The 27163-nt window shown below is 40.5% G+C and overlaps 1 protein-coding gene across 1 annotated transcript; it reads right to left on the minus strand.

The window, feature by feature from the left end:
• Window positions 1-475: 475 nt before the first annotated feature.
• LOC127372824 (double C2-like domain-containing protein alpha) lies at window positions 476-24001 on the minus strand. The gene is made up of 11 exons (XM_051416671.1): window positions 23709-24001; window positions 18842-19203; window positions 17340-17419; window positions 16314-16388; window positions 15906-16015; window positions 12743-12869; window positions 10726-10785; window positions 6365-6564; window positions 4222-4303; window positions 3861-3957; window positions 476-2060 (listed from the first exon to the last, which is right to left on the minus strand). The coding sequence occupies exons 2-11, from the start codon at window positions 19197-19199 to the stop codon at window positions 1924-1926; spliced, it is 1326 nt and encodes a 441-aa protein (XP_051272631.1). The 5' UTR covers window positions 19200-19203; window positions 23709-24001; the 3' UTR covers window positions 476-1923.
• Window positions 24002-27163: the final 3162 nt, after the last annotated feature.

Genomic DNA, 27163 nt, shown 5'->3' on the forward strand with positions numbered 1-27163 from the left:
TTTTGTGTCTGATTTCAGACGTTTTGCATTTTACATCAGCATTTCACCAGCAAACTGAATATAGATTTTTTTATATATCTTTTGGACACTACAATTTTGTATCCGTCACATTAATCCAGTTTTTGAAATTACACCACTTAAAATAAAGGGGAATTTAGACTACATTAATTCAGTAAAATATTTCAGTCTTATAAATTCAGTGCCAGTTAAATTTCAACATTAAGTATTAAGTAGAGATTTAAATTGCGGCTATTATTGGTCTCCATAGGCCTAGAATAAGAGTTTATTTTAATCTAACCAATCACAGGTAGTCATAGGTTTAATGTGTCTTTACACAAGAGTGTAAAGTGTTAAACCAACACTGATGCTTGTGTTGATTTTATTTTACCTGTGGTCTGTGCCTCTGTGCTCCTGCTGGATCACTTGTGCTCACATTACTGTCAGAGAAGAGGCTGCAGTTGCAGGTCCTGAACGCTAGGTGGCAGTATTGGCTTTATTAGATTGCCACTGAGCTGTAAACATCAGACTCAAAGAGGCCACTTTACAACAACGGAGCAAATATAATAAAAATTGAGGGATGCGCACAGTAAATTCAATACGAATGTTTTATGAAAAAGAAATAAACAATCATGCACACTTTCCAAAAGACAAAACATCCAAAGCAAGTGAAACACAATATATATATTTACATATGAACACCACTGGTAGTTTCAGCATGCCTCTTTTACCACGAGAGACCGAGCACAGATAAAACCTGCAGCTTGGTTAATGCAATCCATAGTAAAGCAGCAACCATAAAGATATCAGACAACACTGTGCTCTATACACCATTCATATTTAAATATTCGACAAAGGCTGATGATTTTATTTACTGTGACCATGCACAGCTCTCCACAAAATAATCAGCACTGAAACTTTTCTGGTAATTACGTCTCTGTTCAATTCCATACAAATTAGGATCATGAAGCAAAATTAGGTCCATCATCGTGTCACTGACAAGAAACTGACACAGTAATATAAGAGCTGACACATTAAACAACTGTGAACAACATAAAAAAAAAAAACTGTTACCCTTGAATTAAATAAAAAAAATCTCTTCTCAGTTAATCAGAGCAACACACCTCAGGAGAATTGGGAACAACACGCTGATGAATATTTCATCCTGCAGCAGAGCCTAGCACATATTTGTCTTTTAGTTTGCTCCATCAACACCAAACATGCAAGATTACTGACACAAACCATCAACATGGAAGAACCAATTATCTTATTAGGTCGTGCTGTCTGCAGGCAATCCAGAGGTGATCAGATCAATAGATACAAAACGTCTGACAGTATTAAGACCACTTGGAAATCTTCGGAAGCATTAGGCATAACATTATTGCGAGGGAGAGGTATGTGCGCTGTGACACATAATGGTGGAGTTTTAATATCAGCAGTTAATGAAAATAACAGGCCGAGTGTAGTGAGAGCAAGCAAACCTGACGTGAGGGATGAACTGCAGAATAATTCAACTTTCTCCCTCATTATATTTTCTTTTGCACGATTTCAATTTTTCTTGTTGATTGATATCTGATCAGTTTGGAGCAGCGCAGAGGAGCATTTAGATTGACATTAAACCCACAAAAGGGACACGGATCCCTATGAATATGATTATGAAAATTCTCATACTGTCAGCTTTGTGGTGTGGACGGTTTCACAGATTTGTATCAGGTCTATTTAGATCCAAGATTAGAGTATTGATCTCTGAATGTGACGCTCTTGGGTGTGTTGTTACGAATTATGGTCTTATTTATGACACAAAGTAAGTAGGATATGAATCCTTCATAGTCATGCAGAAAATCCTCAGAGCATGCGATGAGTTGTCTCTCATCCCGAGTCTTCAGGTCAGTCTCTCCAGTGTCAGTACAGTGGAAGAGGATCAGTTCATTCCTGCAGTGTAGATCCAGGCAGCTCGTTGGTCAGTGTGTGCCAGCGCTCCACCTTCTTGCCCTTGTTCTTCAGACAGTCTATCCAGTGCTGCAGAGTGTCTCCCTGCGAGTGGCACCCTAAGGACACACCCCCTAAGCAGTGCAGAGACAAGAAAGAAACTCATGTGACTTACTTTTGAATATGTTGTTCACTCTAAGAAGAGTAGGCGTAATTAGCTGTAGCTTCCACCCACACCTTTTTATAGAACATCTTCTATGTTTATTAGGGTTGTTTTGTTTTATGATTTATTGTTTTATTAGCAGTTATTGTATAATCTCTGTTTTCTTTTTCCCCATACTTTTTTGTGCAGTAATTTACAGACAGAAGTCAATTACAGTTTTAAAAGATAAATTGAGGGCTATAACCCAAAGAGCTGAACATTTTAAATTATCTATAGCAAAGGTAAAAATCTACTTAAATATATGAGTTTCAATACAAAATAAAACTTAATAACGTTTTTCCACATTAATTTCTTTCTTTCTAAGGACACAATGAGTCTAATTTGACCACCAGAGAGCTGAACAGTGTTGAAGAGTGCTACAATGTCCGTACTTAATTAAATTTCTACCTGAGAGATGAATTGTGAGTAGCTTATTTAAAGTGTAACAATAAAAAGGGACTAAAAGAAGATTAGTATTGCTTTATGACTTCAGATCAAAACTTGATCAGCCTGAGAGGAAAAAGTGTCACTGACTGACTGTGAATGGCTTCACAGTTCCAATTTCATCTATTCCTGGGTATTCACTAATACTTTCATTCTTTATTGTATTTCTTTTCTACTTATCAGCAATTCCCATGAAAAGACCAAAATCAAGTATTTTCTGTGTAACCGAAGCCTGATACAACTTATTCCTCTGTGCCACACTGTAGTTTATTTTGGGTGGATCCCACATACACTGTCATGGTGCTAGAAATTCTCTCTTCTCATTTTCATAGACAGCTGAAAATAGTCCCCAAAAAGTAAAGTTTGTTAAAAACTTCAGTGGACGGCTGTTTTAGGAAATTACTGAGCCCTTTTAAAAAGAATTATTCAGTATAAACAAGTGGGCTTGTTGCTATGAACACAGATGGGAAAGTCTGAAAGTATTGAGAGACGGACTAACAAACACACTGTGGTTTTGGTCTTTTCATAGAAGATTTGTTGAAAATTTTAAAAAACAGACTTAACCTTTACCTACTGTAAGAAACAAAAATCTTGACTTTTAAAGGTCCAGTGTGAAGTAGTGTAATGGCAGACACCCGCCCCCCTTCCAAATGTGAAAGTAGTTTCTCCTTCACATTTGGAAGCAGTGGTTGCAAAATGCATTAAAAATGCAAACAGCTCTATAGTCTGTGTTTTATTTATCCTTTCTGGGCTACTGTAGAAACATGGCAGACCCCGTAGAAGAGGAGCTGTTCCCTTTGTAGACACAAACGTCTCATTCTAAGGTAACAAAAACACAATGATTCTTATTTTCAGGTGATTACACACTAATGAAAACATACGTATGTATATTATATTCAATTTCTGCCAATAGATCCTCCTAAAAGTTGCACACTGGACCTTTAAATATCCCAGAAAAAGTAGAAGTAGACAAAAAAGTTATTCAAATAGAAGAACAGGAGTAAATGTAATTACTTACTCCCACTCATAGAGCAAGTGTGGTATAAAGCTCATTTTCAGCCAAAATGTCACTGGCACCCTTTTGGCAACTAAACCCTGCAAATTACAGGCAGTGCTGCACTCGGATCATAGCAGATAATAGAGAACATCTTAAAATATCTTTGGCAACATCTGCCATGGGTAGAACATTATTAGAATGCTAATAAAGTAGCCAGCCAGCTGATCAGTAATCCAAAAGAGCACCAGCAGGAAATGATTAGCTGCCAGCGTGTTTGTGGTGTCAGCTCACCTATGAAGTCATTGGACTTTCCCAGGTCGTAGTCCCACACTGTGACCTCCAGCGTCTTGGTAGCTAACTCTGAGAAGGTGATTTCATAGAAGAACTCCTGGGAGAAAAGAGGGATGAGAGCAAAGGTCAGAAGATCACATTTAACACACATGTTGCTCCTCTTCTATAAATCTCCCAAGTACTCACTAATGAGGCAGCAGATAATATTATGCAAACTGTAATTGGGTGTCTTGCAAAAAGGTTAGCATGCACTATAGTGTCTCTAAGGACTGTATAAGTCTAAATGAGCTGTCTCTTTACATTCAGCCACTGTAATTGTGCTTCCCGCTTTCAAGGCACATACACAAACATGGATGCCTACCTCATTAAACTCCGGGTTGAGAGTCTTTTTAATGACCGCTGTTTTGTGCTTGGATTTCTTATGAACGTCTGGCTTGAGGTACCTGAAACAGAGCCATACCATCACGTTACTGCTCACAGGTCATGGTAAAGCACTAATGGTACAGTAACAGTGATGACTACATAAAGGTCAGAGTAAGTTCATATAGGAAATCAATATGTTCTACTGTCAGTTATGGATACATTTCAGCTTTTTGTCATCTCACTGTTGTATTTCCTTCTTAGTCACTTCTTCACTGAAGGATGATTCAGAAATAATTTACATAAAGGAGTTTGATATTTCCATAGAGTCATACCCAGTGATGTAGTGCAGCATATACACAATGCAGCCTGCCTACTTATTTTTTTCAGTCTGCACTGGGTACACCACTTCTAAATCCTCTCTTTGTTAAGTGAACTGATGTTTTTCTTATAAATTGTGCAGTCATGACATGAGTTTTCATGAGTAGGTGGAGTAAGGAATATGGAATTAATTCACCCAAAATGCATTATTATGTAGTCATCTCAGTCGTCTGTGGGCCAGTTTCAAAATCTGCACCTCTTCTGTGGCTAATGTTCATTTCATAATGCTTCTTATGATTCTGTCAAGTAGCAGCACTTAAGTGATAATGTGCAAATACTACTGGCCCATTTTTGAGTGAACTAAATATACAAGAGTAGTCTCATTATATGTCACTGTTTGTAACACAGGGCTGCTAAGAAAAACATGGGGCATAAATTAAGAGTATGCACACTTTTCCAGGCACCACTACACCACTTGTCATACCTGTACCGTAAATAGGAAGCTACACCCAGTAGCCTGTTAGCTTAGCTTAGCATAAAGGCTAGATTTAAGTGGAAACAGCTAGCATGGTTCTGTCTAAAAGTCTTCCTTTATGCTGATACAGATGTGGCAGTGGTATCCATCTTCTCATCTATCTCTCAACATGAAAGTGAGTAAACGTATTTCCCAAAATGTCAAACTATTCCCTCAAAGGTTTAATGTATTATTTGTGAAACTAACCGTGTGAGCTTGTGGACTAATCAGTAATTCCTTCACCAACACAGCACAGATTGAAAAAGCTCCGCATCCCTTCGCGGGGTGTCATTAAATTCTCAGGATATTTTTAAGCCAGCTGGAAGGAGTGTGGCGAAATCTCTATTCACATTTTGCTTTCCACCCACCACCCACAGCTCGGAGAGCGTATGTTCCCACACGCTCTCAGACACAACAAAGCATCTGGGAAAGAAAGCTCCCGCCAAAGGGCAAAGATGCAAGCACGCATCCAAAATGAAACAAGGTGCGTGATGTATTACTGTGGATGTGTGAGGGATGTATGCATAGATTCAGTGGGTGTTAAGGAGGAGGGAGAAAACTTGAGTTTAAAGGCATGACGGGAAAGGAGAAGTGAGATTAGTGTGTATGAATGTGTGTGTGACAGGAGGTTGTTTAATGTCTTACTTATTTCACAAACAACCCTCTAAGCCAGAACCAGCACTCAGGAAGAAGAGGGGCATTTTAAAACTCATTTGTCCAGTTTGTGTCAGGGTGCATCATTCAACCCAGGGATCTTCCTGCCCTCGCTGGCACACACACAAACACGCAAACAGTGACACACACAGTATTGCTTTTCTTTCATCAGTGAGTAATGAAACTCCAGCAGACCTCTATGACACTAACAATAGCACCCAACTCCGTCTCCTGCATGATACAGTACGCCTATAACATTAGATCATGTCACTGCCTTTCAGTCCATTCTGAAGGCTGTCAATACACACACACACAGTGTTATCATTATCTTGATGAATGAGTGATATATTGCACAATGGCTTCCACTTGTGTGAAAGCGGCCCTCATTTGTCACCATTACCGTATGCAGGGCTAACTCAAGTCATCTATCACTGATGAGAGACGACAAAAGGTGATTCATGGGGTCAGTATAAGCCAACGGCCAGGTAAGACCACACCACGGGTGGAGGGAGAGCTGGATGGCTCGAGTGGAGGGCCTTGAAATGTCAATCCATCACTTTAAGTTGTGTATTAGTTATTTTAAATGTGTCCAATGACATGTGCTATTTATTGAATCAAATACACCATGGCATTCAGTTAGTACTTTCATGCTTACGTTTTAACGTAGGGGTCTGAGTAGCCGTTGACGTCCATGGCTGCCAGGTGGGCGCAGCGTTTGACACCCACACACAGCCCGCCACGAGCCCTCTCCTTGGCCTCGCCCTTCACGTCGCCATCACTGGCCGGGGGGAGGAACTGCAGGCAGAGCAGCAAACGGCCTCTCTCCTCTAGACTTCTCTGCTGCTCAGTCTCCCACTGAGAGAAAGAGGGGATATGAGAGATAGAAATAGAAAAACAAAAAAATCAGGAAAAAGGTGTGTGAGCTACGTTTGTAGCTGCTAGATAAGTGACTGACTGAAGGTCCAGGGTTAAAAGGAGGCCTTATATAGAAAATGATGGCCATGACCTGCTGATGAAACGGGTTAGAGACGTTACAGCTCCTGTAATCAATATATTTATATTGCCAGTGGATTAAATGTCTGTGTGTAATATAAAAGGGGTCGCCCAGCTCTAAGGAGCTGTTTAGTTTAATGGCTTCCAGCTTATTGTTTTCTTGTGTTTACTGCTGAAGTTCACTCTCACTGCTCTCATTAGTCTTGTCTTCAGGTGCAGCTGGCAGCTGTTTTCAGCGAAAAAGCTTTGATAAACCCCACTGTACACTACCTGCTCAGCACCAAACAGCTGACAGACAAAGTTAGCGACCAGCCGGTGAACATAACGGAGCCTTTAGCAGCTAAAGACTCAGTTATTTCCCTCAGGAGTTGGTCAAGAGCAGAACATAGCTAAAAGGAGAGTATATATTGGACCGCACGACAAATGAATGCTGATGCTGCTCGGCCTCTGTCTGATGTGTAAACAAGACACAGCTGTTTGCCAACACGCTCGCCATATCAACTTAATAATGTGATATAATATGTCAGCGCTGTGTTTACTGAGGCCAAAAAATCAACTGCATATATAAATACATAATACAGCAGCACGGCAGAAATCCAAGCAAGATTATGTAACTTCTGCAGCCACCTTTGCCACAGGTGACAGGATGAGCGCTACAACACAGTGTAACACTGTAGTAGAGATCTGTACAGGCTTAAAACACGATTCCAGATATCTACCGCGTATTTAAAGGACCAGTGTGTAGAGTTTAGTGGCAGTGTAGTAGCACGTTGCAACCAACTGAATATTCTCCTAAATATTACACACTGGAACTTTAAGACCCAAGTAGACTGAAGCCTTAATGCCAAAGCATTTGTTACTGGCTTTAAGAGGACCAAACTAATGCAATCCATTGACTACACCCGTTTCCTCTGTAGACATGGCATTGCATATCCGCTTGTGGCAATTTATGAACATACCCTAACCTAACCAAACCTTAACCACAGTGGTGTAATATCAGAAAATGGTTGTTGAATCTCAACTAATAAGCTGTTGAATTGTTACAAATATTAAAGTAAAAGCAATACTAAAGTATCTGTAGGCAGACTACCTAAATAAAGTGTTACGCTCCATCTTTTTAGTATCAAAACCCCACCGAAAACCTGACTCTTTATCCGGCCAGTAATACAAGTAAAGAAGAGTCATTAATCCACTAAAATCCCTCAGTAACATCTATCTAAACATCTTATGCTACTCGTCACAACAGACCAAGTAAGGCTGTAGTTTCAAAAACCCCTGAGTGTATTGAACTGAGCCAAGGTGAGGTTTATTGTTTATGAATTCAGCCTTTTATTAATAAGAACATAAATGCGTCATCTTCTTTCAAAACTAACATTGCTTTAAACTGTACTTTGTGTCCTTTGCTGCCTCTTCTTCTTCTCTCATAAGCAGACACACCTAAAGAGCTCAGTGACTTTCATCTAACATTTGAGCTCATCTGCCACAGCTCAGAGAAAAAACCCAACTATCACTAACATTGTAATAAACAGGACTGCCTCGGACAAACCTTAAAGCCATATTAATGCACTTTGTCGCTCGTGGCTCACGTCTTTTCCATGGAAAACATCAAACTGTTTCCAAAGCATTTGACAACAAGCGGAACAACAGAGTAGATTCAAAGTGACAGATGAAAGAAAGCGAGGAAGCAGCAACAGAGGGTGAAGAAGGGGAAGACGATGTTCTCACAGGACCGTGACTCACCCTCATGGCCAACAGCACCAATACATGTATGTTATTTATAGGAGAGACGTATGTTTGCTATTTCAGGTTTTTTCGTCACTGCAGGTGCATATTTTTTAACCAAGTTTGTTGTTTCACCACAGAAAATGGAAAATACTTTTATTGCCTCTAATGTAATTTTAATGTGAAATGGATTCCATCCCTCCTCTACTGTATTTTTCACCAAAATGTCTCTCCTCTCCTTTATATCTCTCCATCTCTCATTAAGTCTTATCTTCAGGCGTGAGGTGGACACAGCCAGGACGATCAATACGCCACACGGCCCTCACTCCTCCATGCTCCTCCCTCCCTTTCTCTAATTGTCTCAACAGCTTGCTCCCTTCCTTTTTCCTTATTCTGTCTTCCCTATGTTTCTCCTCTCCTTGTCTGTGTTTTTCTTTGGGAATCATCATTACTGCCAACAGGCAGTTCACCATCTGCCGTGACTGAGAAGGGAGACAGTAAAACTCGCAATTAGTGAGGATAATTTGCACCAGGTATCTGGTAATGAAACAGCTCAGACCTTCACAGATCGATAGAGAGCAACTCATTAGGAAGGCGGAAACAAACAGGCATCAACGGCACGCAGCCACACACAGTGACAGATGAATGGGAAAAGGATAAATTTGTGGGTGGGATTTCAAGGCTACAGAGCAGACACATTAAACAACCTTGACTATGGTGAGAAACACAGAGGCAGCTGTTTCACTCCAGTTATTTTAATGGAGTTAAAGAACTACACCGGCCCTTTGTTAATTTAATTTACCCAATATGTGGTGAGAGAGGATTGGCTCCGAAATCATCTCTAATACAACTGAGACTGCCACAGCGTCCGCCTCTATGTCCCTCTCTTCAGCCACCACATTCCCAGCGTCCTTCACCATTATTCTTTACTTGTCCACCAGATGCCACCGCCTTGTCTTCCCCACCTGCACCTCATTCCCTGATCAGCCACTCTCTGCATAGACCAGCCCACATCCTCTGATCCTTTGTCAGTTCATCTTGTAGTTGCTATGTTCCTGTCTTGCCTTTTGATTTTGCTTTCGAGCTTCTGCTGCCCTGAACCTGCCTGCCTGTTACCTGTCTACATACCTGTCAGTGAGCTACTTTTGTCTAATAAACCACTGAAGTCATCCTGCTGCCTGCTTTCTCTGCATTCAGTCCAATCCTTTATTTCCTGAGTCGCAACAGAGACATTAAAAACCAGCTCTGACATTGAAGGACCAGACCAGTGTGTTCACTTGCATACTTTACATTTTTGTAACTTGTTTAAGAAAACCCCCCCACCATTCTTCCTCTTATAAATTGAAGGTTGAGTTCATAGGCAATAGGCACAGTAGCCTATAGAGGCTAATGTCGGCTGACGGCTGCTGTTCAGCAAAAGCTACATAATCTCACTTTAATGTAGATTTCTAGTTTTAGATACAGTTATGCAGTTTTCCCAGATGTACTGCACTTAATTACAGTACCTCACAACAATAAATGAATGCTTGTTTAATGGATTACTTGACTTAAGTGAGTCTGCTAATTGATTTTTGTGTTTTACGGAAATTTATGGAAATAAACAGGCCCCTGGAAAATAAATTAAAATGCTTTGCAGAATAGTTAGCTTTGATGTTAAGTATACACAATTTGTGTTAAGTGCTTTAATTTGAATGGCGACCACCTTAACCTGCAAGTCTTAAGAAATTAACATAAAACTCAAAGAGCAGGTGAGTAAAGTTCATCATCAATTCAACCCAGTTTTTGGTTTAATAGTTGTCAAATTGCATATTTTGTCTAATCAACAGCCCAAAATCTGAAGATATTTTTTACAACCAATCAATAAATAATGTAATAAATTATAAATAACAGCACAAAATTCTCACATTTGCGGTCTCTTTGCTTTTTAAATGCCTTAAATGATTAATCAGTTATCAAAAATGTTATTTAACTTTGCTAATCAGCTGATTAATTTAAAATTTCTTTCAGCACTTATAAACAGTTAAACCTGTTGCGCTGATTATGCTTAATTGAAAACCGATGAAGAATGATATTTTGTTTCCATAGAATGAAAACTAAAAGCAACCTTGGAATACAAACAGGTTTATTCTCATACTTTTAGGATGTTTGTCACGTTCTGGCACAGCAACGTGATTCTGGAGCCAGTGAGGTGAACAAAGCTCAGTGTAGTCCTTTACAACGAGCTGAAAGATGGACTATGAGGACAGACAGAGAGACAGAAGTGAGGTCAAGGTGACCAAAACAGAGGAGTCATGCATTCACCTCTCTCAGGTAGCAGGAGATACCTCTCAGGGCCGTGCTCATCGCAGTCGGAGACGGCAGCTGGAGGCAGAGAAGGCAAAAAGAAGAGATTAACATTAAGCGAATATGACTGACAGAGAAACTGCAGAAGCAGGTTAGAGGAGCAAAGGATGAAGAGAAAGGGATGGATGTATCGAGTCGAGGGTAAAGCCACTTTGAAAATGACAGGCCTGACACAGCGTCTGGTTTGCAGGATGACAGAGGGGCTTTAGCGTTTGATCGCAGAGTGGCCACCAGCCTCAGAGGGCCAATCTAATACCAGCAGCCCTTTCCAACTCATAAAGAACAAAAACCCAGCCCCCCCCCTTATACACACACACACACACACAAACACACACACACATGCCCCCCGCTCTCTCAACCACTTTTATTTTTTTAATCCATTTGTTTCTCATCTTTCTCACTTTCTATTGACCCCCGCCCCACACTCCTCTCCCTTTATTCTCCCGATCTCTATGTACTCTTTTCTCATGTGTGACCCGACTGACATTTAGCCTGCGCAGAAAGCTATTTCTGGGCTATAAGAAAAGATGTGATATTCTGTCCCTTGTAATTCTCAAGCTCCAGGACTCATCTCAGTTATGTCAGTAGGTCAATATTGTCGGATAAATGCAAAATATACAGTCTGGTCAAAAGTATGTGGATACAAGTGCATAAAGAGATGTTTTTCCAGTTTGATCAGAGCCCTGACCTGAGCACCATCCATCACCTTTTGGAAGAACCTGAATGGAGCCAGGACTTATCTCTCAACTGCAGGGTCGACCTCACTAATAACTGAGCTAAATGTGAGCCAATCCCTGCAGCCAGGTTTTAAAATCTGGTAGGAAGTCTTCCTATAAGACTGGCGGCTGTTATAGCAGTAGATTAATGGTTTGGGGGTTTTGAATGGAATGACAGTAACCACACCTGGGGGTAAAATATTTTTGGCCGTGTAATGTAACTGCACATGCCCTTTATAAAGAGTTAAACTAATAACTATATTAAATATATTCCTTTGATTTGTACCGTTTGACCAATTACTCTCCAGAGGATCTAGACCAAAATCCAACCTCTTATCTAATGCTAGTTTAGTTGCCTGTACTGCCTAGGACTAGGTGCTCAGAGTGATGGGGGAATATAGATGTTTACACTGGCAGTGCTGGAGCTTTTCAGATCTGGAGCAGGGGGAGAAATGCTTACAGAGAGTGGTGCTGGTTGAGCCAGGACTGGAGCTGGCAATGTACCCGGGCTCAGCAGCTCTATGGACACAGCTAATGGCGGATGTAAAGACTCTCAGAGGACGACGGAGGAAGCTGAGTAGATAAAAGGAGAGTGAAACTGCTGCACATCTTACATCTGGACTGGCTTTTAGCCGTTGGCGAGAGCGTTGTGAATTAAAAGGCTGCAGACAGCGAGCTGGTCTTCTTGCTGTTGGACTAGTAAGCGATATTGGCAGACTTGTGTTGTTGCATTTGCTTGATGTTTGGCTAGTTAGAAAAGTTGTCGACTTGCTAGTACAACCCAAGAACACATTTGAGAGATCAGTCTTTTTATTTTCTGTTTACTCTCAAATATCAATATCAGCATTAGCAAGTCTTTAATCTCAAATAAAGGGGAGGATCTTGGTATTTGTTCAGCCTGTTGTGCTAATGGTGCTACAGTGATTGTACAGACACATTGGTTTTTTCTATATTATGAGACCCAGGTGTGTGGTTATCATTGGAGTAGATTGGTACGTCTACTAAATATCGACATTTTAACGCCTCCCTACTGGCGTGTAAACAATTTCCTGGCTTCCATCTTCAACTCCCTCCTTCTGTTTTTTTTCTGTTTTAAAAGATGAGTTTGTGAGTCACACAAGAAGCCTAATATATTAAATATTACTGTGCCCTCCAGTCATGTATCTCTCTGATACACATTCATTTTCTTCTTTCCCTCCTTTTAGTCTTTCTATCCTATCCTCCCTTTTATTCTTTCTTTCCCCCCGTCTTCTTCTCACAGGAGGTGGATGCTCCAGACAGATGTTAAAGTGTTTGGTCTGGTCAGGCTTCACACGACGCAGGGCCACCCGCGACTCTCCGATGAACTCATTATGTGTCAGCTTGTCTTCGTCGCACACGGACACCCTGGGAGATAGAGACAGGAAGGAGGGAGGGGGAGGTAAAAATGAGAAAAAGCATGAGAAACAAATAGGGAAAGAGGGAAACATGAAGAGGAATAAGAGAGGCTCATTAATGAGAAACAGAACATTTTAGAGTGCACAGATGTAATGTGCTTTGTATGTGAGGGAGGGTGGTACTCAAACAACTTCACATATTATGACTCATTTAATTATTCCTAATGTTGGAGTAACATTATAATGAGGGAGGGAAGTTGTTGATATAAACCTGACTTGAATTAAAAAGAAAAAAAAAATCACCTTTAATTCAGCATCTGTATACGCATATTGTACAAGTAATTACCATTTTCCCTCCATGGGGAATTTAGATAGTGTGAAAGTGCATCACGCAAGGTTAAGTCAATCCATATTTATGGACCTGGCAAACTTTTATACATGCCATAACGTCAGCCGAAATGCATAAGTGGGTGGGAGCAGCAGAGAGGAGTGGAGGAGAGGGAGGGAGGCTGCGTATGTTAAATCAAATGCCGTGGAGTGAGTGATGAAGTGATGTGGGTGAGAGGGAGAGATAAAAAACTTACGAATTTATTTAAATCCGTGCATGTGTGTGTGTGCAAGGAGTCGTTTATGCATGCAAATGTGGAAGTCTATAGGCAGAAGTGAAAAATCAGTATGCTACAAGCTAACTGAAATCCAATGTGATTGCCTTTTTCTGTGCTTTATGTAAATATGAATGAAAGCTCAAACTAAGAATGCAATTTGTCAGAGGAGAGGTCCAGATGTGAACGCGCTGCCTCTCGGCCTCCTGTTTCAATCGACTTCTAACTAAATGAATAACCACAGCAATGAAACCTCGCAGTCACCTGCTGTCTTCAGTTTCCGGTAATAAAACACGGTATTGCACAAATGTAGAAGGTGCAAGGGGCCAGTTGCCTGCATGGGGACACCACATATGTGTTGGCATCCCCCCAAAAGGTAATTTCTGGTAGCTTATTATCCAAAAGGAGACCTGGACCCTTGAGGATCAAGGAAAATGGAAGAAAGAAGGAACAGAACATACTGGCATATTAGGCGAAAAAAGATGAAAGCAGGAGGATAATAAAGAGAGATGAAGGCAGTCAGAGCAGAGAGGTGAAAGATGGCGCGATACATGGACGAGTAAAGGACAGCTATGATCAAAAAGGCTTGAAGATGGAGTGGTAAGCGAGCAGGCAATAGGTCAAATAGTCAAGTGTGAAAGGGATGCAAGGCTGTAGTGATGTGGTAATATACACATTTTACTGTCATTATGACAGCTCACATTTCTTACTGCATCAGAAAGATTTCATAATGTCAGTGTGATAAATCTAATCACACATACTGTCACCAGTTTAAATGTCCATGTCCATGTACAAATGTTGGCTGATGCTGTACACAGCTCAGAAGTCCATTTAATTCAATTCAGTTCAATTTTATGTATAATTATGTATATATATTATGTTTGTATAACGGCAAATCATAACAGAAGTTATCTAAGGACATATTTCATACAGAGCAGGTCTAGACCCAGTATGCCACTCAATAGATTACCACTGTTACCATGGCAATAACAACTATAATAGTGGATATATGACTAATGTAAAATACGAAGAAATATGACTAGTATAAACTACATACTTATTAGAGGCTTTTTCTAGTACTGCAGGGCAGGTGAATGATGATATCTTTTATACTGGCTCTTATTAAGGCTCATAAAAAATAAACGTTAGATATAATTAAAAAGAAAATACTCAAGTACTTGAGTAAAAAAACCAACAACCCTCAAATGTTTAACTCATCAAACGATAAAATATAGACTTACCATGAATATATGTGACTATACAACTTCCCAGCAGAAATATATGAATTATCACATACAATGTTGCCTAACCTAAAGTATTTGTAGCATTCATCACTTCCAAATCTATTGTGCTTTTGTTTTCTTTCTTCATCATAGGAGCAATATAAATACACAATTTCAACTTATGAGAGAATACGCCTGCAGCTGACTGGTTTAAAGCTGGAAGAAAATATAATAATAGAGATGCAGTTTTTCCAGTTTAGAAAAAGTAGGAGTTCTTTTTCACTTTTTCAAAATGTGACATAGCTATCTTGTGTAGTTCTGGTTGAATGAAGCTGCTGTCGGACAAGAAATTATATGAAAAATACACTTCAAGATAAAACTGACTCAAAAATACAATCTAAAATCTACATACAATACAATCTACAAGCTACAGTAGCTGTTTATAAAATGTGTTAAACTGGTTGGATTCATTGTTTTAAATTTGCCCTAACAGCACTTAATTATATCTATTACATAATCAGGATTTATGTGGATGTGAAAAAGTGAAAAGTTTAAAACAGCTTTGTACACAATTTCAAACGACATCAACATGTATACAAGTTTCAATAGGTTAAACTCTAAAATCTTTAAACGCCTCTGCTGAATTAACAGTGTCGAAGGCCGGTTGTAGGGACAGTTTCTCTAATTTCCCCTGAGAGATCAACTGTCGATCCTATTTAAATCCCACTCCCACGTGTGACGTGGCAAAGTTTTAGTCACAGGCAGAGACAATTCGCAGCTTTCGTCACCTCTGGAGGGGGTCAATGAAATTAAAACACCCCGCGGTGCCTAGTCTGACCTCAATCTGTCACTGCAACTTGAAAAGAGAGTAAAGCAGGGAGAAAGACGGAAAGAAAGACAAAGAGAGAGGGATGCTTTGGAAAGAATGAGGGGAGATCTTTTCTGATCCTCGTGGACAGGAGAGATGTGAAGACTAAGAGGAACGTAGGTGAGTTGACAGAGGAGGATCAAAGGATCAGTGAAGATAGAAAGTGAGAGGGAACACGTTGAAACGGAGAGGAGGAAGGCCTATAAACCGAAAGCAACAGACTTTGTGATTGAGATAGACGATAAGAAATCCTTTGTAAGCAAGAGTCGACTCTCTGATAGCCAAGACAGCACAGAGAGGCAGCAAGTGAAGGAGACAGAAATAGCAAGAAAGCCTCGACAGCAAACATTTACCGGAGTGTTTTGCGGTACATGTCTTCCTCTGTGATTCCACAGTAGGTGAGCGTCTCGTTCCACACAGGGTTAAGCGTGTTGCGAACAGTCTTGGTTTTCAATTTATTTGCCTGTGCATCAAAACAAAGAGGAGATGGAAAAATTATAATAAAACTCAAAGCTTTTTTCTCAAAGCTTCAAAGAGCAAACAATCTCAACAGGAAAACCATTTTTTTTTTTTTTTTTTTGTGTCTATAAGGTCATTTTGTTTTAGTGCAGATTTACAGGTCTGCATTTGCACTTTCAGAATGCAGCTCAAAATTTTTGCTAGAATGAAATATACACTCAAACATCCTGGGAAACAGGTTACTGAAGGTCTTCTTTTTGTAGAATAAATGCAAGGACCATGTGTTGATAACAAAATCAGACCTTGCAGGCTCCTGGCAGCAGGTGCAGCTTGACGTAAGGGTCAGCCAAACCGTTGAAATCCATAGGCTTCAGACCCTAATAGAGACAGAGAGATAAGCTATAAGACAGGGATATGAAATAATTGGTGGAGAACATTGTGAAAGCTGCCAACACCAGTAATGAATGTTTAAGTGGTTACCAGACTGAGAGGTGAATGGTTCATTTACAAATTAAATCTAAAGAACAGTGGGGGGGCTTTTAATTTGACAGACAGTTTCAGTTGACCAGTGAGCCACATAATGAATAGTATGGTGAATATTAGGTAATTAGCACTGCAAAGTACAATACTCCTCAAGACATTTTACTAACAAAAATGTCAACCTCATGGTTGCCACAGAGGAAAAGTAAGAACAATTTATTCTCTAGGGAACATGAATATCTGAATACATCCAGTAATTGTTGAACTATTTCAATCTGAACCAAAGTGGTGGACTGACCCCTAAAGCCGCAATGCTAGCATGGCTAAAAACAGGAGTTGTTTAAGGCTTACAGCTTTGTGAGTCACTGGTTGAACACATGAATATAACTAGTGAGGAGTGGTGCCTGGAGAAGGGGGTATATCCTTAATTTATGCCCCAATTTGAGTGGTCTGTCCAGCAAAGGGTAAGCGCTCTATTATAAACAGATTACTTTTGCATATTTAGGTCTAAAATGGGCCAGTAGTATTTGCACACTGTCTCTTAACTTCAGCATTAGCCACAGAAGAGGTGCACATATTCAATCAATAGTGTCCCACAGACAAGTGAGACAACTACACAATGTTATCCTATGTTATGCCTTCGTCATCCTCGGAAAAAAAGATCACTACTGAATAAAACCATCAGAGGGGATTTAGAAGTGGGTATACCCAGTGCTGACTGAACAATAAGTGGGTATAGAATATGATGGACACAAATGTAAATGAAAATTAGAATTTACTTTCTCTAGCTACAAGGTCAAACATCCTGTGTTGGCTCTAGTGGACTTTTTTCTGAGGACAGTATTTACCTTTGCTCTCAGGACTGTGCAGCGTAAGGAGCTGGTGGCTCTCTCATACAGTAGATCAAACTCTAACGTCCCCAAGGAGGCTGGAAGACAGTTAATGAAAAAACATTATTAAACTGTGTCTTACTTTGGTAATTGCTATTAACTGATGGCTTCATTACATTGTATAGAAAATGCTGACAGGGAGACATACAATTATGGACTATCAAGAAAAACCGTCTGCCTTGTCTTAATGTTGACACATTTTGGAAAACAACCTTTTTCCTCTGCTGAGAGTTAGATGAGAAGATTGACGCTGCTCTCATATTTGTCTGGTAAATATAATGCTATCGCCAGAAGCTGGTTAGCTTAGCTTAACATAGACTGGAAACAGCTGCCCTGGCTCTGTCAAGTTATATCTTGTTTGTTACTACTGACAACAGGAAGTTGCTTTGCTCGGCCAAAAGGTTAAGGGTCATCCGCACCAAGAACAATAGCTATAATAAAACTATAACGATGAGAGCATCCACACTGATGAATAATAAATAACGTTGTTATGTGCTGCACGCCTCAGCTGTGTCAGCAGAATATTGGAAAATGGATGACGTTATTGATGAGCTGTTAGTGCTGTATGTTCTTCAAGACCTTCAAAGACAAGAGGAGACTCCAACACTCTGTTACAAGAGCTGTAATCTTTTGAAAACTACTGGTAAAAAACAGGACATCATTAGGGACTTCAAAGATCCCATTTGGCAGTATGTCTCAGGTGAAATTACATTTCTTTTTCTGTGTAATTTGCAGCAATATGATGCTATATAAGCATTTAATAAGTTACGATATTGTTCGCCACTGTCGTTATAGTTGAGGAGTGCACTTTGCTTTCCACTTGTGTTAGAGCGAGTTTAAAAAGATATATTAAGAGTTGTTATAGTAATTGTTTTTGGTGTAGATGCCCCTCAGACAGACATGAGAGTGGTATCAGTCCTCTAACCAAACTCTCTGCAGAGACTGTAATTCCCAATATGACAAACTATTCATTTGAGACCACCTGCTCAAGGTTCTCTTTCAAAGCTGAATCAGATGGAAACATTTAAAAACAGCTGAACACAAAGTTTTAAACAAACTCATTAAGTTTTAGTGTTAGCATTAGTTTATGCTGTCTGCAGATGAAAACATCTGCTAGAGATAGTTTTCATTTCAGCCTTCAAAGTCAACAGTTGTCGGCTATAGCTTAATTTGAGAAGCCTGTTTTGACTCAATCTGAAATCAAAGGACCATTATTTCAAATATCACTTAGAATTTCAAAGATAAATCTTCCACCAACATCACTTTAAACTGCATTTGTGCTGTGCGAGAACATAAAGCTTGACAGGTGTAGCAACAATACCTTATCAAAGGGTCAGTTTTGATTTCTCTGAAGCATTCTGGGCCTTTTCTCCAAATTTACATCTGCCTTGAGTTCTTTTTTTTATCCTCTGACTCAAGCAGCTTTTGTGAAACAGGGTCATTACTCTCAGGTGACTCACTGTTATCGTCGCTGTCACAGCTGTCGATCTCAATGGAGGTGTCCATGCTACTCATGGCTGACAGGGAGCCCCCTCCGCCCGCCGCCCCTGGTAACAGTGGTGACAACAGGCTGCTGCTCCCCCCTCCACCTCCTCCCCCACCGACAGCCCCTCCACCTTGACCTGCGCTGCCAGGGCTGAGCGCCGTGGGAGCTGCCACCTGATTGGGCGAGAGTGGCTCAGAGAAGGAGGAAGTGGGCGACAGGCGAGGGAAGTAGGCAGAGATTTGACGGATGGGGCGGATGGGGCCCGGACATACGTCGATGGCCATGTGCTCCTGGATGGTGATGGCTAAACTTTTTCCTTTACGCACAGTCATAGGGCTAGAGTCGGAGATAGAGGAGGAAGAGTTAGCAAGTTAAATCACTTTTCAGCAATACAACAATTCAAACTTCGGAAAGCATTCATCCAAAGCAAGAGCGAAGACACTGATCCACAGATACAAGCCGTTCTCAATTTCACCTCTGCTATTCGAAGCGAAATAAGGTGAGCTTAGTAAGATGGTTGCCGATACATAAGATCTTTCCCTGTGTCTGGCTATCTCTGAGATATCATCACAACTAATAGGAGTTTCTGATTTGCCATATAGTCAAGAAGGAGAACTTGTGATAGGAAGCGTTTATCTCAATCTACTCTCACGCTGAAACCTCCTTCAACATAATTAGAACTCTTAAAAAGAAAGACATTACTCATAAAATGACAAAATACCGCAGAGGATGTGCACAAATTTGCATTTCAATTGAATACATCTGAATAAACTCAAGCATATCAGGGAGGATAAAAGATAATAGACAATAGGGGTCTCCCCCGAATCCTAATCATCCTTTATGAAATTGCAGTGTGTGTGAGGCGTTGAGGCATGCATGTTATCTAAAGTGCTTAACAATCCTCCAAAGACAGACAGGTAATTATGGGATGAAGTCTTTACAGGCAGGAACGCTCTTCAGTACACAGATGGAAAGAAGAAGTCCTGATGATTATATAAAGTTGTGGTAGCAGGGAGTAGAGTTGACCACAAGGCTGATGTGTCTGCTCTCTTCCCGAAATAAAAAAGAGGGGGCTGGATTACAAATATCTCACAGCTTTTGTTTTCTAAAGACAGCAGGCCTTGAGGGGGCGTTCTGTCCTCAATACTGAACAAATCCCCCCCTTCTGCTCTCTCTGCATTAATCGATTGAAACTGAGAAGTGAATATTTGCACTGTGTATATTTGCACTTCCTCTGTGTTGTCTGTAGGATGAACGTCTATGACATATTAAAATATCAAAATGAGGAGAATCTCAGGACCCAGAGAGGGAGGTTTAAATAAACAGACAGGAATATAGTGGCCATATTGACTTTATTCTGGTGACGGAAGGGCCTGAAATTAATCCCCATGAACAGAAGTAAGCGGAAAATCAGGAATAAGGACTTTTTGAAGATCCTTATGCATGTCATTAATGGAGTGGATGATCTCTAACCTGCATCCATATTAAAGTAATAGTTCAGCAGACACTTATTTGCTGTCCTGCTGGGACTTAGATGAGACAATTGATACCAATCTAATGACTGACAGGTAATTACAATGGAAATAGTCCCACATTTTTGTTACATGTTAACATGGTAATGAGATTTAGAAGTGGTGGAAGGTGGATTATTTTACTTTTGGAGACAAACTAGTTGACACTAGTGGTTCCCAAGGCTTCACAGGGGGTTGTGAGGCCTTCTTGATTTTAAGGGCCGTGAAAAAACTTTTAAAATATACACAGTAGGCCTATATCTCTAAGAAAATGGAATTAAATTATTAATTACTAGTTGACTACTAGCTAATTATTTAAGCAATACACTTTGAAGACCTGAACACAAGCTATATTCAGAAACCATTCTGCTAAACAGCCTAAATACAGAGATAAAACAACCAAGGAGCTAATAGAAGAGCCAAGCATAAGGGAGAAGAACAAAATAAACATATTAGGTAAAAATTGAAAGAAAACATAATTCAGACAAAGGATTGTATAAAAGGTTCCTATAAATATCAGGAAACTCATCTCTGATGCAATATTCATAGGAAATAATTCATCTAAATCGCTCGTTTTACCCAGACTTCCCGCTGCTTTTGAGTTCACTATTTGGTTTCATTGTACAATTCATCAGTTGTTATGTACTGTTATCGTTATGCATTGAATATAACATATAGTTTTCATAAAATACGTCACTTAGTCACCAGTCTACTTAATTATAGAACAAGGGGTCCTTTAGAGAAATGGTTGGGAGCCACTGGTACACACAAGGGTTGTCAAAACTATAATTATTCCCTTACTCCTGTCTGGGGGGTCACAACCTGAGATTCATTTCAGACCCTTTAGTCATCAGGGTAAAGTCAATATGACTAATGACACCCTCGCTCTGAAACTGCTGCCTCTGACTGTTGACCTTCAGCAGAATTACAGGCAGTGAGGGTCATTTGTCATGTATGGTCCATTCTCTCTGCTGTGAGCACAACAGTGGGTGATACACACCACAGCTCATCCAGCTTTCCCTTGGCTGAAGATGAAACAAACTTCCACAAAAACATGCCACAGTGTGCCAGCCTGCAAACTTCCTCGACTCATTTGACTGAAAGGACTTTGACAGACCACTGGCTCTGCAATGGAACATGATGGACATCTTGCCTTTCGAAAATCAGCAGCAGCCATTTTGGTGCCATTAAGGACCACAATAGCAAAATTAATGACTTCTGAAGCGCTGAACAACTGGTCAGAGTTCATCACTGCTCAATTAAGTAGCACAGAGATAACCTCAGACTCCTGCACTTCAGGACAAGACTCTGTGGCTCTTGTTTTTTAAATCTGAGGTGGATGATTGTAGAGAGAAGATGAACCAGAGCTTATCACAGCTACCGCGCCATAAATCATTTCAGTCTGGCACAACAATAAAAGAGAAATAATCCTAAATTAAGTGGATGGCAAGACATTAAAGAGAAGGTGAAAACAAGTTAATGAAACTCCCTGTGATGAGGATGATTATGGCAAGAACTGATTAAAAGATGAATTAACTTGGAGTATAATAATGATTGTTTATTATGAATAATACATAATCCCTCAGCACACACACAAACATGCACAAATATATCAATACTTCCACTCAAGCATGCCAGCAAACATACATACAGACACACTTCTGTCAGATCATTAATTCATCTCTTTCCACACACACACACACACACACACACACACACACACACACACACACACACACACACACACACACACACATACACACACACTATGCAGCTGTTGCAGGCTTGTGAGCGAGTGTCTGTTGATATAATGTGCGCAGTCAGTCGCCTCCCAGTCCTGGCAGATGTGGCCGTAAGCTGGAGCAGCACCAGCACCAGCAGCAGCAGCAGCAGCAGCAGCAGCAGCAGCAGCAGCAGCAGCAGCAGCACACACATACAGCCAGGAGGCCTGGTGGCTTACAGCTCGCAGGGAAGCAGAAGCTCACAGAGGGATCATGATTGATCGCTCTCATGTTGCCAGCTGGAATCTTTCTCTCATCTTCTCGTTTCATCATCCTCTTGTTGCTGAGAAGTGTGGCAAGGCACACTCGGAATAACAAGGTGCAGTTTTCACCTCGCACTTCACAGGTTTCACTGTGCCAAAGGTCTTTTACGTAGATGACTCTTAGCCTCGGAGCACATGGCTGAGCAACTTTACATAATTCCTATAAGCTACAAGATAATGGCCCAACTTGTCCACAGAAACCACATACAGCAGCCCTGTGGCTGTTAGTTATGCAACCATATACAGGACAGTGCATCCTTCATGGCCCCCTTGTACATATACTTGTGCCGTTACATATGTTTCCAGCTTTGAGAGGGAGGAATGAAGCTGCCAGAAGCCGACAGTCAGGAATATCTTTGTGCAACATGCGACCTCCCCTCCTCCTCTTTCAGCTCCTTCACTTTAAATTAGAGTCACATCACAGCATGGACGTTCTTTCCCTCAAGCCCCCTCCTCTACCTTCTCATCTACACTTTAATAATCCACCTCTTCTCTTCTTCTCCCCTCTTTATCTCTGTCATTATCACCCCGTCAGTGTTTCTCAGACACCATTATTCCACCTGTAGGCATGTGGGCATCTGTCTCTCCCCCTGTCTCTTGACTGGTATTCTTCTTCTTCTTCTCTAGTGTCCTACATACAATGGGCCCCTGTGGCGGGCTCCGTTCACCTTTAAATAACAAGCTGCTGGCTGCCAGGCAGATGGTATAGTACAGTGCCGCACACTGTAGCTACCTACTCATTAGAGCTTGACAGTCCGCACATCATTTATAGCTAACCACAGTGACAGTGAGCACTTGTCAGTTAGAGCCAAGTTATTTTCAGGCAGCCAAGGATGAGTAAACTTCAATGTGTGCGTGAGTGACAGTGTGTGCGTCTCATGTGTCTATGAGTGTTGGAAGGTGTGAAAAGAAAAGTGAAGGAGCAGATAAAAAGATACAAAAACAGACTGCCACATGTTGCACCTCCCTGCAGTGTGAGAATGATGCAGAAATATTGCGTCTCTCTGTCTGTTTTTTTTTTTTTTTGCTGCATTAGTTTTTTTTTCTCTCATGCACAGAGAAACAAGAAAAAACACATACATGAACCAAACAGACAAGAAAAGTGAAGATATAATAATGAGGAACATAGAGGGTGAGGGAGAAGGAAAGAAAACATTTTTAAAAGAAGAGGCGTGAGACATAAAGGTGTATTTCATGTAGAAAAATTTTGGAAAAAAATAGATCACAAAATGAATGTTTCCAACCTTCCTGCATTTTAGAATAATAGAACATAAATGTTGACTTACCTCACTGATAGCGCAAAAAAAGAGGGGATTCCAGTGCGGAGAGGAGAGGGAGACTAACTAACAGGTGGCGAAGAGAGGAGGAGAAACTAGAGAGAGGGAGAGAGAGAGAGGGGGGGGGGGGGACTGAGTGAGCTCTATGCATATCATTAAAAATTAAATGCACGGATAGTTTAAGTTGAGATGAAAACGAAGAGCAGAGAGGAAGAGAGAGCAGAGCGGCATGCTGGAGTAGGAAGAGGAGGAGGAGGAGGAGGATGGAGGGAGTCAAGAGGAAGAGAGAGAGGGAGAGAGAGAGGCAGGGAGTTATTCCTTGACATTCTGTTGTGCATGTGACTGTTTCGCCTCACTCCCCCCACCATCCCCCCCAACATCACCACACACACACACAATCACACACACACACACACACACACACACACACACACACACACACACACACACACACACACACACACACACTTGTTTTTGTCACTCAGGAGGACAATTCATTGACTTGAATTCGTTCCTGGATGATTTCTGAACCACAAAGGATAAGGCTGATGACATTTTTCATGTTTAAAATACAATCATTTTCTTTAATGTCAGCAAATCCCAGCCAACAGTGGGTTTACCCTATGAACAAGTACTGCCTGATACACCACTAATATTTACACTAATAGAATCAATTTAATTAATGATTAAAAAGCATTTATACACTAGTTGATTTATTGATTGAAATTCATTAATTAGTGAATGTAAAAGTCGGAAGGTTGTTTGCACCATGATTAATTCGCTACAGGGATGATGTCTTTTTATGGGCCAACCTGGAAGTTAACATCTGCCTGGTCCCTTAAACAAAAAGACAGTTGGATTTTTCCATTACATTATTTCAGAAATAAAGCCTTGCAGTGAACAAAGATTTATGACACTTACACGTTTTGTTCAGCAAGATAATCTTAACACCATAAACACCACTTTTATGATTTGTGAAGCATAAATGTGATCACCAGAAGTAAAAACCTAACGTTTGGCTTTAAACGAACTACAGCAATGTCGAACTACAGCAACGTCACCAACATTTAACTTCCAATTTGTAATTAAATGCTGTAATTAAAGTCTACAAGTTGGAAAGTTTGAGTTAGAATAGTTTGCGTATAAACGTAGTGAGGCTGTCAGTGACAACCTCTGTAGTTTCATTTAACCACTTGTTAGCCTTTATTAGCCTTTTTAAGACATGTAAAGGCTTTAAAACTCACAAGTTAAGTTTGTGTTAACCACGGACATTATTTCAAGTGTCTGACAAAAAATCCATTGAGACGAAACTGGAAAGTGGAAGTGCTGAAATGCTAACTCAGTTCCGGGTTTTAGTTCCTACAGCGCTCTATATGTAACACAACAGCAGTAACTAATTAGGTTATTTAAAGGAACCTAATTAATTTAAGTAATACAATATATTATTAATGATTAATTATTACACTCACTGCTAGCTAAGAGCCTAGACCGCGATATTTGTCATGAAACTGTTTATAAAACATAAATTGGCCATTTACCCAACTTTAAGGAGTTATGAGCTAGATCTATTACTTGGTGGTTGCCAGTTTTGGTACCATTACGTATCGAGATCAATCCAGTGCTCACTGGCCTACCAACCGGCACTATTAGTGGCCAGAGAGGCCGCTAATAAGTGCTGACAGTTGTTTGTCAAGAAATCTGAAGAATTCCTAGGAATCACTGCCATATTTGACTGACCGCTACCTTGCAATTCATGTCCAATTACAGCCTTCCCTGCCACTGCAAGAAGTAGTGTGTCTCCCATAAGTGGTGTTTTTATATTTTTCTTAAACAAACAATGAGAAATGTTTTATTAAGTCAATATTTTTTTTAAGTCAAACTAGCTGTCTCCCCCTGCTTGTAGTCTTTATGCTAAACTAAGCAAATCACATCCCGGCTCTATATCCCAATGCACATGAAAGTGGTATCAACCTTCTCCTGTCACTCTAGAAAAGAACTATTTCCCAAATGTTGGAATATTCCTTAACCATTTTACATGCCCTAATGTAAACCCATATAGTCACCAAGTCTTAATCCCTATAATTCAGTGGTCTACCTTGTGCAGACCTGGTTTGTGAGGCTGAGTTACTGTTCATTTCAAGGGTAAAAAAATATGACATCTAATTAAATCTCTCCATCTTTCTGTCCATGTTAATTTCAAACTAATACACTGTGTCTAAATCGCTCCGTCTTTCTCTCTCTCTCTCTCTCTCTCTCTCTCTCTCTCTCTCTCTCTCTCTCTCTCTCTCACTCACACACACACACACACACACACACACACACACACACACACACACAGACAAACACACAGTCTCTTCAGTCTCAGTTCCTCCATATAATTAAGCTAATGGTTCTTGAGTCAGTGATAGACAAGGGGAAACATGCTATTTCCCCCTTGCGTCTATTGAAGGGACAAAATTGGTGTTCTCTCTGTGTCTCTGTCTCTTTTTTATCTGACTTGTCCCTCTCTTTGCCTCTTTCTTTCAGTATGGAGTCCACCCTCTCTAAAACTCTGCGTCTATCAAAAAGAGGAGTCAGGAAACTGTCACACAGTGCAGGCTGTTGAATAGACTTACTGGTGCTTTTTGTGTTCAATCTTCAAAAATTGCCTGATGTCTTTGTTCACTGGTGTTCTTCATATCTCTCTCCTTTCTTATCTCATACCCTCTCTCCAGTTCTCTCTCTTGATCTGTCACACACACGTACACACACACGTACACACACACACACACACACACCCTCATGTATGTTCTGTTTCCATTAAACTGATGCCGTGGCACAGGCATGCATGGATGCATTAACACGGCAATATAACGAACACAAGCCTCCAGAGAAGGATGACTCCCACTCCTTCATGCAAACAGCTCATGCTACGCACATTTACACAATCACACACACACACACACACACACACACACACACACACACACACACACACACACACACACACACTGCAATTTAAAGCCACCACTCTGCCAACTCTGTCAACAGACCCTTCAATCCTTATTTCACCTTTCTGGGCTTAATTCCACTTCCCTCCCTCTTCCCTCCTCCTCCTCGTCATATCTCTTCTCTCCTGCCTCCTGTCTATGAGAACTGAAAATCTCCTCATTATAAATGCATAGTCGTTACGTGCTCTCTCCACACCAATTATGTCGGGGACGGGTGCTAGTGCTTCAGTGAAAACAGCTGACCACAACAGAGTCCACAATGGCTCTGACAAGAACAAATGACATCAGCGAACCAGTCGGCCTGGTTACACACAGATGACAAACACTGACAAGAATGGTTTCTCTAAACAGTTATACTGTGCGACTATATAAGTTATGCAATATATATATATATCGTGCAATGTTGTATGGCTACTGTATATTTTCCTTACATGATTATAGCCAATTTCATACAGATTTTTATATGACAAGATG

The sequence above is a fragment of the Dicentrarchus labrax genome, unplaced genomic scaffold (assembly GCF_905237075.1).
Source record: "Dicentrarchus labrax unplaced genomic scaffold, dlabrax2021, whole genome shotgun sequence".
Classification (NCBI taxonomy): Eukaryota; Metazoa; Chordata; class Actinopteri; family Moronidae; genus Dicentrarchus; species Dicentrarchus labrax.